The sequence below is a fragment of the Phycodurus eques genome, chromosome 14 (assembly GCF_024500275.1).
Source record: "Phycodurus eques isolate BA_2022a chromosome 14, UOR_Pequ_1.1, whole genome shotgun sequence".
NCBI lineage: Eukaryota > Metazoa > Chordata > Actinopteri > Syngnathiformes > Syngnathidae > Phycodurus > Phycodurus eques.
This window is the reverse complement of record NC_084538.1, coordinates 21,693,584-21,707,448: the sequence shown is the minus strand read 5'-3', so window position 1 is coordinate 21,707,448 and position 13,865 is coordinate 21,693,584. Positions and strand designations below refer to the sequence as shown.

General features: G+C 39.0%; 2 protein-coding genes and 1 long non-coding RNA gene across 5 annotated transcripts in view; 1 reads left to right on the top strand and 2 right to left on the bottom strand.

The window, feature by feature from the left end:
• LOC133413145 (uncharacterized) overlaps nucleotides 1-847 on the top strand; it is a 28,802-nt gene extending 27,955 nt beyond the window's left edge. Inside the window, exon 4 of the long non-coding RNA XR_009769839.1 lies at nucleotides 555-847. This is a non-coding gene — a long non-coding RNA (uncharacterized LOC133413145). The remainder of the gene's footprint in view (nucleotides 1-554) is intronic.
• Nucleotides 1-6,366, bottom strand: part of ccdc88c (coiled-coil domain containing 88C) — a 113,442-nt gene extending 107,076 nt beyond the window's left edge. For 2 of the 3 annotated variants that reach the window (XM_061697127.1, XM_061697129.1), the window contains exons 1-2: nucleotides 5,754-6,366; nucleotides 4,008-4,120 (exon numbers count right to left, since the gene is read on the bottom strand). In XM_061697127.1, the coding sequence (XP_061553111.1) occupies nucleotides 4,008-4,120; nucleotides 5,754-5,813 (173 nt within the window). In that variant the 5' untranslated portion in view covers nucleotides 5,814-6,366. The remainder of the gene's footprint in view (nucleotides 1-4,007; nucleotides 4,121-5,753) is intronic. The other variant, XM_061697126.1, reaches the window with a different exon arrangement.
• A 2,144-nt stretch (nucleotides 6,367-8,510) lies between these two features.
• pals1a (protein associated with LIN7 1, MAGUK p55 family member a) overlaps nucleotides 8,511-13,865 on the bottom strand; it is a 35,463-nt gene continuing 30,108 nt past the window's right edge. The window contains exons 9-17 of the mRNA XM_061696536.1: nucleotides 13,386-13,463; nucleotides 13,036-13,219; nucleotides 12,851-12,922; nucleotides 12,606-12,677; nucleotides 12,358-12,522; nucleotides 12,186-12,275; nucleotides 11,312-11,424; nucleotides 11,059-11,169; nucleotides 8,511-10,964 (exon numbers count right to left, since the gene is read on the bottom strand). Of these exons, the coding sequence (XP_061552520.1) occupies nucleotides 10,788-10,964; nucleotides 11,059-11,169; nucleotides 11,312-11,424; nucleotides 12,186-12,275; nucleotides 12,358-12,522; nucleotides 12,606-12,677; nucleotides 12,851-12,922; nucleotides 13,036-13,219; nucleotides 13,386-13,463 (1,062 nt within the window). The 3' untranslated portion in view covers nucleotides 8,511-10,787. The remainder of the gene's footprint in view (nucleotides 10,965-11,058; nucleotides 11,170-11,311; nucleotides 11,425-12,185; nucleotides 12,276-12,357; nucleotides 12,523-12,605; nucleotides 12,678-12,850; nucleotides 12,923-13,035; nucleotides 13,220-13,385; nucleotides 13,464-13,865) is intronic.

Here is a 13,865-nt window from a genome sequence, read left to right as displayed (position 1 = left end):
CAGGAATATCTGGATGGTGCATCCACCGAGTGAGATTCAAACTCCTAGATAGTAGTATCAGTATTTCTGTTCAAAGCCTGATATTGTGGATATGATTTCTATTCACCAGAAAAGTTCAAAAAGTATCACAAGCCAACCGCTACCTGTGAATCCTTACAATAACCACCTTGTTCATGGGCAGCAAGGTTTTAACCAGTATTATCACCATACCATACCATACCACAATGCAACCTCACTATACCAGCAGTTACATTACACCGTTAATTTTTAAATTTCAATTACATTTTCAGCACTCGGTCACAATACTCAACATAACGTAGCGTTTTCTCAATGGGCCCCTGGTCATATCACTCAACTACAGTATGTATTGCTGAAATTAGCCACAGTTATGCAGGAAATCGATACACAAACAAAATGCAATCGGCGTAACTTCCTCTGCTGAGCTTTGTGACTGAGAGTGGTACAAATGTCATATATTGCCCTGCAGTTCCCTTATTGGAGGCCGGGAGGGCGCTTTGCGTCCTCTCTCTCCCCCTTCCCCTCTCTGTTTTCAGCACCTGTCTTCAATCAGCCTCATCACCACCGGTGTATATAAGCCAGCCTGTTCCCGGAAATCCTCGCCTAAGTATTGCAGCCTCTCCTAGCGGTACCACGGCCCACCTTACTCAAGTAAGCCACTTAACTCCTCGTTCCCAGTGCTCCCCTATGTTCCTGACCCACGTCATTCCTGCCACCAAGCCAGCCGTCTGTTCTGTCCACTGCCTGCCACCTGTCCACGCCGCCGCCTGCCAAAACATCCAGGACCACCTCCATAGCCTTTCCTCAATAAACTGTTCATCATTTTACATCTGCCTTCGCCTGCTCTTGGGTCCAGCTACTCCCCACATGTGGCAACAATGCCGTTAAAAACTAGTGGCCCGCTTCTCAAATACTCATATTTTTGCATAGTTTCCCCACTTTATTGTTTAAGATCATCACAAATATAACACGAGTCAATTTAAAATGCAGTTTTTAAATGGCGCGTTCATTTATTAAGGGGAAAAATGGCCCTCTAAACCTAATAACTGGTTGGGCCATCCTTAGCAGCAGGGTTAAAGAAAATCGGAATGTCATTTTATTCCAATATCGTTCAGCCCTCGTATGCATTAATAGAGTTTCTGAACCAAAGATCAATTTGGTTTTAAATGCTGTCAAGTTGAAGCCAGAAATCCTTTTGAATGAACAGTGGTGGTTTTACAGTCGCGAGCTTGAGCTGCAAAGTCGCCGGGCCTGTCCTCAGGTTGAAGACAGGAGGAATCCAGGAAATTGAAAATCTGCAAAATAAGTGCTCTGAGGCCAACAAGTCAGAAATCGCACCCAAGCAAAGAGATATCAGATTGGGGCACCGATAGTTCTTCCCACCCACGTAACACCAAAACAATGTAAGGCAACAATACATTCGGGACGGTATCATCATGATCAAAGATGCTGGCTCAATCCGACCAGGGTAAACATGGAGTCAAGTACGAGTAAGCTGCCTCTTGCCCAAGGTCAGCTGGCATAGACTCTAAAAAAAAAATCCATTCATTTTCTAGTGTCCTCTTTAGGATTGCAGGTAATCTACCCCAAACAATTTCAGACGAGGCAGTGTACAACCTAGACTGGTCAATTGATATCTATCTAAAACATATGTCTGGATTTCTAAAAGAGTAAAGGTCAAATTGGTGTTCAAGGAGGCCGCCCAAGTAAATTGCCAGCCCCCCAAGAAGGTGAAACTATTATCCCACCCCCACAACAAACAAAAACAAATCACGCGTGACCTTACTGTACAGACACAGGAAGAGCTCCACTCTGTCTGTCTGCCTCACGGTAATGCACCATGATTAGCCATGTTAGCTAGCGTCACGAGTTTCCAGATTGTCCAAAATCCAATAGTGCATACAAAACGGTAGCGCGGAACGAGATTGTGCCCATGCCACGGAGTCAGTCACTGATCATTGCATCAATGTCACTAATCATCGCCTCCATGGTGGCTTTGTTACCCGTTTATTGTGTCCAATAATACGCAGACAACAACTGTGTGCTAACAAGACTTTCGCTTATCATCGAAGTTGGGTTAGGAGGACACACAGCACACCAAAACAAAATGACACTTTACGGCACTGTGTCGTAATCTACAAATACAATAAAAGCACAAGATAAATAGCAACAGTGAAACAGAAATGCAGACAGGGTTTCCCACATATACATGTATTTGTGGCAGACCGCCGCAAGTGAATTTTGGCTGCCACTAATAGATTTTGCCGCTATCTGTTCGTCCCCGCTGTGAATGTAGTGTCATCACACGCCAGTCTGTAGGTGGCGTTATGCATCGCCTCCGCCAAGACGCACAGCTTGGTCTGCCCCAGAGAAGAAGAGCCATATTCAGTGTACAGCGGCTGAAATAAGTATTTAAAGTGTCACCATTTGTCTCACAAAATATACTTCCAAAGGTGCTATTGACCTGCAAATTTCACCGGATGTTGGGAACAACCCTCCACACATACAAAGAAAGTAGAACAAATAAGATCTGAAATTAAGTTGTCTGTAAAATTGTGAAACGACATAGGGAATAAGTATTGAATACATGAAGAAAGGAAGGTGCAAGAAGGCATGGAAAGCCAAGACAACACCTAAAATCTATCAATAATCAAACAGCAATCCAGCCCCTTGTCAGTGCAAATAAATATCAGCCGGGTCAGTCCGAACTGATGGCCCACAAAAAGGTCTCATTGCCAAGGTGTGAGTCAAGAAACATCTCATGATGGGTACGAGCAAAGAGCTGTCTCAAGACCATCGCAAAGTAATTGTTGCAAAACATATCGATGGCATTGGTTGCAGGCGCATATCTAAGCTTCTGAATGTTCCAGTGAGCACGGTTGGGGCCGTAATACGCAAGTGGAAAGCCAATAATACCACCATACATTTGCCTCGATCAGGTGCTCCTCGCAAAATCTCTGACAGAGGAGTGCAAAGAATAATCAGACGAGTTGTCCAAGATTCAAGGACCACCTGTGGAGAGCTACAAAAAGACGTGGAATTAGCAGGTACAGTTGTCACACACACACACACACACACGCAGGGGAACCCTAGGGGAAACACTGCACTATGACTTTGTATGAATGTTAACAGAAATGTTTTCAAATGAAGTTTTTCTATCATTTCATTGAGTTTACTGGACTTAAAATGATGAATAGCAGACTGCTGAACAGAGATTAACAACTTTAACAATTTTGATTTTGTTTTATGTTAGTGTGGCAGTGTAGTAAAAAGAAAAGGGTAAAGAAACAAGCGCATAAAATGCATTTGGCGTGGAATTCTGAAAGATGAAATTGTATTAACGCTTTTGCAGTGAGGCAGCTCTTAATCCGTTGCCACTAATCTAAATTTCCAAGGATGTGACAATGCATAATGTGGTTTTGAATTACTAATAGCTTGAGCAGTAGTAACTAAAAAAAAACTATTATATACCGAGGGATGACTATGTGCTGATGGTTCTGGTCATTTCATTAGAAGCACATTAACATAAACACAAGACCCAAAACACCCTTAATTGTAAGTCTTGACAGAACATCCAGCACTAGTCTTGTTTGTCTATTTAGTTCTCATGTCCAAGTTTGTTTTTTTTATATATATAAAATTACTTACACAATACAGAATGCACAAAGCCCTTCATTGTGGTATTTCACAGAAAGAGTGAAATTGCAGCTATTCCACCACCAATCAACATGCTTGACTCAATAAGAACACTTACTGAAACTTACAGACAATTCATCTTTTAAATGGCAAAACTAATACTTTTAAGAGCATGAGCACATCTGGCTGTATCGCTCACAACCTGAAACAAGCCACTCAGGATGTGGTTGCAGAAACTGACTCACATAGACACATGCAGGATACCATTTATGCAGCATATCCTGTTCACGTACTGTAAACCAAAGGGTACTTGTCAACTGAATCATGTCAGCCAGACTCTCACTGTTACCTACATGTGCGTCATGATCTTGTGCAGGAACACGCCATCCACGAGCTCGACGAACATGTTGACGCGCTCCTCCGAGCCTGCATTGTCAGATGACCCCAGTGGACCCAATGTTCGCACCTAAAGACACAATATGAAGACAATTGGTTGGGCAATTAATCAAAATTTCATCGCGATTTCGATGTTGGCTTCTAACGATCATAAAAACTATATAATTGAAGAAAAGTGATTAATGTGCAGCGGCACGAGTTGTGTATGCAAGTTCCTGCGTTGTAAACGCACCCTGAACGCAACCCTGTGTTGGTTGTAAGAAAGTGTGTAACATGTTATTCTGGCATCTCTGAGCCCGTTTTAAGCTGTTGACACCCCAGTTGGAGTTTACTGTAAAAACTAAATGCGCAACAAAAATAATTACTCACATTGAATATTTAAACACAAGACACACATCGCTTTCCAAATCGCCAGCTTATGCTGTCAGTCAATGGAAAACCCCAATTGACGGGCTAGCTAACATTAGCATTGGATCACGGGAGGGATTTACTTTCAAATAACGAATATTCACACACAAACGCTGTAGTAACGCATACAGAAAGACGATATAACAACACCTACGGGCATATATTCTTCCTAATCTGTGAAAAAATAGTTTAATAAAATTTTACTGTGACCTTCTTGTTCTACTTTTTTTTTTTTAAGCTAGCAGTAATATGCAGCTCAATGCACGCATCGCACCACACTGACCCCAAAAGGTCAAGGCAAGGCATGCACAGCAGCAACGGCAGATACAGTCATGGCTTTGAATAAAAAGACAAACCCTTTGACCCTATTTACTTTTGTCTGAGGGGGAATTGTGATTGACCAGAACAGGTCAACAGGCTGTGGGCCAAGGACAAACAGGATGTACCACAGGGTTATGAACCTGTAGCTCCGTTTGATTGGAGAGCCTCAAGTAGACTGCGGCACTTCTTTGAATGTGCTCAGTGACATGAATATATTTGCCCTCAAAACTTGACCTTTGAAATTGTGAATTTGAAAACGATCAGTGCACATCTTGTGGGGTTAACCAAAGCTGACAGTTTCTTGACACGTTTAAATCCCGATGGAGAAAGAGACACGTTCATACTGAAGTGTCTTTGTAATGTTAAGTTTACTTTAGGAAAACTCTTCCTGCGATGATGATGATGATGATGATGATGATGATGATGTGCACCTTGTTTACTATTTTTCGAACATGTTTGAAAGTTGATCTTTTTGTCATGTTTGCTACCGGATGCTACGACCTGGATCAGTGGTATGAGTGCCACCAGGGGTACACAAACTCCCTTTAGTGGTTTGCAAAAGACTCGCTGAATGAAATGCTCAAACTGTGCATATCGTCACAGTGGATTCAACTTTTACGCTTAATCTAGTACAGTCCATAATTTTCAAGTACTGTTCAGTTGCATTTCATCTTTTACATTGGTTTGTTTTCACACGTGTATTTGGGTATAACTATACTCAAGAATGTCGAATGTCACGGCTCGTGTTTGATGAACCCGTAGGCCTATTACACTGCTGTCTGTTAATGTTGGCCATTGTAGTGGTTCTTGGCGAGCCAAGCATTTCTTGAGGGTGATACTTGGTGGGGAAAACGTTGAAGAATCACCGACTTCGATCAAGTATTTCTCTCTATCCGTGCATGTGCGTTGCCTTTTGCCGAGTGCCAAGGAGCAACGTGGCTTCTCGCACATCCTCCAAAACTATGCCCACTCACCCACAACACGAGTGGCGACTCCAAGAAGGCTGCCAGCAGCTCGGAAAGAGTCCCGTCCATGGTGCCCCCGGCTCGGCTCCCTGTCGAGGAATCGGTCGATACTGGCTGAAGGTCTCCACGCAGGACACAACAAAGCCGCCGCGAGGCATCCACCTCCCCCGGATGAGCGAGCTCTCTTTACTCACTATTGTTTGGCTCTGTCCCGGTTCCCTCGACGCATGGTTAAATATTCCCAAACGCGTTGAACTACTTAAAAGACGACAAACATCGCTGCAAAGGGCGCCGCGAACATTTCGAGTGGTTAGAGCGCTCAAATATACAAGTTTATTCCACGTCTCGGGGAAAGCACTTGATCCAAACTTCGCCAGGACGGTTGCTCGCGTTGTCAAGGATACACGACTCGGGCCGTAAAGCGACAGAAAAATCCGTGAATCAAAAGCGGGCAAGACAGATAACAAAACAAAAGAAAAGTACTGAATACGCGCACAACAAGACGTGTAACGTGTTAATGTTGTTATTTCCGTTTATTATTTCTTGAAGTTACATCCACACCCCGTCCAAGCGCTCTGCGCCTCAGGTTACAATACGCACACCAAACCAAACTGATTTGAGAAAGGGGAGCGGCAGACCAAACGTGATTGACGAGAGTTCCGTCCAATCCGCTAGCAAAAAAAAAAAAAAAGCCACAGACCCCGCCTCTTGTGACGAATGAACCAATTATTCCGTCATTCGAGAGCGCTTTCACTGGAATGACGTCAGCGACAGCAAACCCCCACCAATCCGAAGAGAGCCTATGAGAACATATGGGTCATTTTCACATCATTTGATCGATAATAACGTTTAAGACATTACCCCACTTATTTTCTGATTTATTTTTTTTCAAAATGAAAAACAATTCATTTAACTGACATGAGGATTTGAATTACTGGCGGTTGCTATCCATCAAAAGGTCATAATTGTTTCTAAATTTTTAAAAAAATATTCTAAAGTAATATTTTTCAAAGGTTTAAATGATAAAATGTCTTTGCCGTGAGGTATCTGAAATGAAATTTCATGATTTGCAACTTCTGAAGATGCTACTTTATATATAATGCATCTTAAGTGTCTTCAGTTCCTTTTCTTTTTCTTTTTTTTTTTTTTACCATTAATCCCACTGGACGGGCATTTTTGCATTCACACAAAAAGCAGACAGCAAAGATATGAATGATTATGTATGAATGTGTCAATGTGTCCGAACTATTGCATGTGTTTACCGTTATTACGATTAAATAGAGACCAAAGTGTAAAAGGTTTAATGAGTAGTTAGGATCATTCATGCACTTGCATCAGCAGAGTTTGAAGGGCAACACATGTAAAATTTTAAATAATCAATAACATTTGAAAATAGGACTGTGTGGCTGTTTTGACAAGGGAGACATTTACGCATATAAAACCAAGGTGGCATGAAAAAAAATTGCTCAATTGGATGTTGTTTTTTTGACGTCATAACTGTTCTTGAATAAATTACAGTATATGAAAATGACACATATATATTTTATTGACAGCACGGTGCACAACTGGTTAGCACATCTGCCTCGCAGTTCTGTGTTTAAATCCGGCCCCGCCTTGTGTATAGCCTATAGCCTAAAAAAAACAATTAAAATAAAATCATCCCCCTGAATGTGTCTGCAGTTAGTTGCTGAGATATTTATTTTGTGATTCTTTCAAACAGTTGATCTCAAAGAACAATAGTGACTAAAGTTATAGTTTCTTGATCATAAACAACTCCAAGAAAAGAAACCCTGCAAAGTGCTTGGAAAAAAAACTGTACTGTACGTGAGAGGAGCTCAGCTTTTTTCTTTTTTGTCCGAAGTGTGCGCAGTTCGTTGGACAGCAGCGTCTTCAAGTGGAGATCCGCTGTTAATACAATCCATTATGTTTGCAAAATGCAGTTTTTGTTTTCTTGACAGCCTTCTGTGTACTAATTCTTGACCCCCCCGACAGGCATTACAAATGTTTGGTTTATTTCTTCTAAAATAGAACGTGCAGTATTCCCAATGCATTTGATCATATAGAAATGAAAGCCATTGTCCGAAGAAGAGCCTTACTTGCACACAGGACATAAATGTAATGACAATTACTTTTAACTAATGGAAATCAGGCATTGTGGTCAACAAAACAAAATTATGGTCCCCTTAATTTAATATTTTGCTGCACAACCTTTTGAGACAGCCCAATGATTTGTGTTTACACTCTGAGACCTTTGGCCCATACTCCTTGTGAAGAAACTACTCCAGCTGTCTTAAATTAAATTTGAAGGATGCCTTCTCTAGACTGCATCATTCAGCTCCTTCTGTGGATTATCAATTGGACTTTAGATCAGGGTTCATATAATCAATCCTACTTTAGAATAGTCCAACGTTTATTCTTAAGTGTTTTAAGATGTGTTTTGGATCCATGACCTGTAGCTGATGCCATGCATTCTGACACGAAGCAGGACATTTCGCTCCAGAATGCCTTATTTAATTGTACCCTGCAGTTTTAAGACATCCTGTGCGTAGTGTGCATTTTTTTTTTTTTTTTTTTAAACTTCATTATTACTTTTGTCGTTTCAATTTATTTCAGTAAACATTGTGGGTTTTGCTTCCTGGAACATAAGAGATACCAATAATTTCGTCCAAAGGTATGTCTCATACAAGCCTCAACGAAACAGAAAATTAATCTTCCTGAGGCCAAGAAGAACGTCAAGACGAAATCAAACTTAAAAACAACAACAAAAACTACATTTCCCACTTGGCTTTGGGTTGTTTCTCATATGCACCCACATGCAGTTAGTTAAGCGTTAGAAATGTTCAAAAAGGTTTTTTTTTTTTAAAATCTATTTATTTGTTCATTGTGAATAACAATAGAAAATGACATGATTTTTACTTAAGGATTTGATGCCAAAATAAACAAAGTTATATCAATTAACTTTACATTCAATAGTTCAATCCACTTAGCCACACCCCCACCTCATCCTGGACCGAATGTATGGCGATGAACTCATCGAAACCTGCAATCCTATTGGTGCACATTGGACTTCATACCTCCATTTTCAAAATAACAAATATATGCTCTACACGGTGATAACAGTGTCAGGTCATAATACTTCATTGTTCTCAGGAGAGATTTTTTTTTAATCACATACAGACACTAAATATCGAATTAATTTGGCAACTGGTGCCTATTCGGAATGCAACTATATACTTCCACGTTTTCTTTATAGCCTTGCACTCCTCAAGGCTCAGGCTCAGAGGTGATTTATATGACAATGTGATCAGAAGGGACAGATTCCAAGTAAGAACAGGAAGTACAGAAAACAAGTCAGCCAAGAACAGAAACAAGTGCTGTGTCCTTATTAGTGTTAAATGCAACAGGGTGTTGTTAAACTTAGATGTTCAACCAGTCAGTCAGTTGAGTTCACAAGGCTGAAGCTCAATAAGCAGACTCTCCCATACAGTTAATGCACACGTCACACACACACATACATACATATAATATATATATATATATATATATATATATATATATATATATATATATATATATATACACACACACACACACACACATACATATACAGTTTAGGAATTATACTAAATGTTTGTGTATATTGAGAGAGTTTCAACAGTGATTTTCACATTCACTACTAAATAGGCCTCATCAATAGGCGTGCTTAGGACATCAGCAAGGCCAGTACTTCATGATGATTTAAAAAAAAAAAAAAACAACAACAAAAACAGGTGGAATGAAAAAACTAATCTGTATGTATACATAGATTCTTCATACTGCAAATAGTAAAAATAATTCACATTAATAACTTATCTATTCAATTATGATGGTTGAAATGATGACAGGATGAGGTCAATGCAAGAAAACAATATTATGCATTAGAAAAAATGTAATGCATCAAATGTTGTAGGTCCATGTTTTGGTCTCATCTGGAATGGCTACTGTGCCAACAGCACATACATGTGACTAGTAAAGGGCAGTGCAATATAGTCCAGAATCTGTTAAGTGTTCATTAATGATTTTCTTTGTGTAACATCAATCATGTAAATACACATTATGTAGTTTTTATTACCTATGGCAACAGAGTAAAGCCACTGTTCAGAAACATTTCAATCCTTCATCGACTATGCAGAATCAAAGTAATTTGAGAAGAATGTGATTATTTAAGAAGTCTTCTATGACATGAAGCTTGACATTTTTTTTTTTTTTAATAAGTTTGATGGGAATGTGACTGGATACGTGGAGGTAGTCAGTCTTTTGAGTAGATGTCAGCCACAAAAACATGTAAATGTACAAATTCGTCTTGCAAACCTTGGGCGAATGTTGCATGGAGTCACAGTGACTGAAAGTTCACCAGATACCTATTTCTCCAACAGTGGCCTTAGTACCTTGTTGAACTGCACTAAATGAATAGCGTAGGCACTGTATACTTACTCTGTAAAAATTATATACTGTACAGTGCTGAACAAATTAAACCACCACCAAATACTTGTCTCAGAGGTGCTTTAACGTGCGTTCTTTAAATTTTAGTGCGCTCTTGTTTCACCATTTTGCATAGAAAGCAGAAATTTCAAACAGAATACACCTTTTTATACCCAAATTTAAGCCACCTCATTGGGCTTCTCTGCAAAGACACAAATTAATCAAACATTATTCAATCACTGAATTTTTTTTTTTCGGAAATGCAAGTCAATAACTATGATTTGACATCTTAATAATGAAATGTGCTTCATATTTTTTTTCTTGTTGTGTAAAACTACATTTGAAAATCATGAATAACAATGACTAAAGCTGCAAGCAGCTATGAACGTTCACAATATCTTTTAGTATTAAAAACATTTCGGTTCAAGGTAACAGAAACCTAAAAACAATATCTTCATCAGTGCCAATGCGGTAAATTTAGGACACCAGTGGAAAAATCCTTATATTAGGTGGGGGAGTATCAAATTTGTTAAGCACTGTATGTCTGTTTGCGTGTGTGTAGTATGAGCGTGTGAGAGCGTGTCAGCGCAGCCAGGAGCAGGGCACCCACTGGGGTTCTGTGTCCAGTTTGTTGATGAGTCTTAGCAGCTCGCTGTAGGCTTTGTCCTGGTCTATGTTGACTATGATGGCATCAAACATGTGACCCCAGCTCTGCTCCATCTCCCGTGCTCTCTCAATGATGTCCCGTAGCTCCTCGGGCTGTCCGAATCACCCCAAAAAAAATTTATTAATAATTTACCACATGCCACAACAATGACGTTGCCGATGTTTTCACTGACGGGTGGATCAGCACCTTGGGATTCTTATTGTCTTTAGCCAACAGGGCTCTGAGTCTTTCCTGTGAGGGTGGAGCTATGAAGATGATGTATGGTTTCAAATCTGAACTCCTCAGCACCTTTAGGGCCTACAAACATAGAGACACTCTTCAATTTACATTTAACCACTAACTCCAAAAACAAACTAGATTTTCAGTTGTAGTGTTTTGGTACAAAAGTTGCTAGTTCAAAGTCATGCATAAACTTTGTTGCTTGTACATGTACACTAACCTGAGTATGAAGACAGAGCATACATATTTTTCCTGTGTTGATGACCTGTCTCACTGAGTCAGTGCTGGTCCCATAAAGATTCTTCTCAAATTCGCCGGACTCAATCAGTTTCCCTAAGAAAAGTATTGAAGGCGTACAAACATAAGCATCCTTGGGTGCCTTTAATGACTGAGGTACTATATATATATATATATATATATATATATATATATATACATACATATATACACATACATATATACACATACATACACACATACATACATACATATATATATACATACATACATATATACATACATACATATATACATATACGTATATATACATATACATATATATACATATACGTATATATACATATACATATACGTATATATACACATATACATATATATACACATATACATACATACGTATATATACACATATACATACATATACATATATACATACATACATATATATACACATATACATACATATACATATATATATATGTATATACATACACATATACATATATGTATATACATACACATATACATATATATATATACATATATATACATATACATATACATGTATATATATATATATATATATATATATATATATATATACACACATATACATATATATATATATATACATACATATATATACACATATATATATATATACATACATATATATATATACATACACACACATACGTATATACATACATACGTATATACATACATATTTATATATATATAATATATATATATATATTATATATATATACATACATACATATATATATATATAAACTATTTCATGGGAATTCAAACAATGCCTTTCAATTTAAAATCGTGATGTGAAATCTTACCCCCAGCAAGCTCTGTCTCAAACGTCTGACGAGAAACAAAATGGTAATCTTGACCACCAAGCTCTACATCTCGCCGGCTCCGCGTTGTGTCTACAAGACACACAAATCCCAAGTATGTTTACAGTATACACACAAACCTTGCACGTATGTCTGCGTGTTGAAGTCTTCTTACGAGGTACAGCCCCAGCAAAGCGTTCCGGTTGGTTATTCAGAAGTCTCTGCCTTAGCTCTGCCTGCCCACAGCTGGTCGGCCCAATCAATGCAATTGGCCGCTTTCTATTGGCTGGCTGGTGGTACAGGGCCATCTCCTCATAGGTCAGAATATCTTCATCAATATCTAGGCCAGTTGATAGCAGGGAGACAATACACAATGTTAATACAGTGTTTCATCTGTGACATACCAAAGCATACACGTCGTACCATCATTTCTGTGAGTGTTGTAAAGCAGCTTCTTTCTCTTTCGCTTGTTCTTTTTTGCACACCACAACTTTCCTGGGGAAAAAAAAAAGTGTTTTCAGCTAAACAATTACCACATTTTATGGTGTATTTAATGATATTTTACGTGTGACTGAATGACTATTTAAAATGTTAGTCTAAGTTCTGCCCATGTGTAAGCCACCTCAAAACCTCTTTTACACAGTTCTGACATTTCTATGAAGACAGACCTGACTTCTCAGGCTCTTTGTCTTCTTCAATTGTCTGTTTCATGGCTTCTCTCTGCTGCTGGAAACTCCTCCCTTTAAAAAAAAAAAAAAAAAAACATTAGGATACCATCAGCTACTGCTCAATTACCAAGAGATGTACTGGACGGCACTATGACTGTAGAGTAGCCCCCCCACTCCCAAATGACCTGGTACCAATCCAGCTAAAGGCTGATTATCTTCATCTCCATCCCTGTAAGCCTGCCACCAATTGGGGTCAGACTGGCTGATGATATGGAGAATATCTCCTTTTTGGAAGGACAAGCCCAACTCTCTGCATGGCACATAGGGGTCATCTGATGGGTCATAGTCAAAATGTGCTTTCACATGAACCTAAAGAAACCAGGGAAGGAGGGAGGGTGGAGGGAGGAAGAAGGGATGCACGGTAAGATTTGGTACCTCAGATTTTCATTTATTTCTAAAATGGTTTGATTTAGTTATGTATCATTTTGAATGATCAGCATTAGATAGTAAATGACAGCGCAGCTTCAGAACTTACCACATTCTCTTTGACTGGGGGAGGTTTGCTCTGAGTGCTCGGAATGAGTACAAAGGTCAGAAGGCCGTGCATGTCCGCCTGACAAAGACATTTTGCTAATTACTTTTGGGAGTGTGGTTGTTGTTTTGCACTTTTTCTACGGCGTTCCATATACTAAAAATAACTATTACCATCAACAGAAAAATTCCAAATCACAAAATACATTTTGAGTTTTACACTATTTTTAACAGTACTGTAATTTATTGTCCATAACGCACACCCATGTATATATAATATGCACCCCCAAACCCTTCTACCCATTTATAATGCATTTTTACGATGCATGAATTTGCTTCTACCCATAGGATCAAAACGAAGTATTATCTGTATTTTGGTGTGTTTTTTCAAATAATTATTCTTAAGTTAAGCACTTTATTTAAACACGTCATACTTTTTTTTATTTACTTGCTCTTATTTTGAAATTCGCAGCCCTACTTTTTA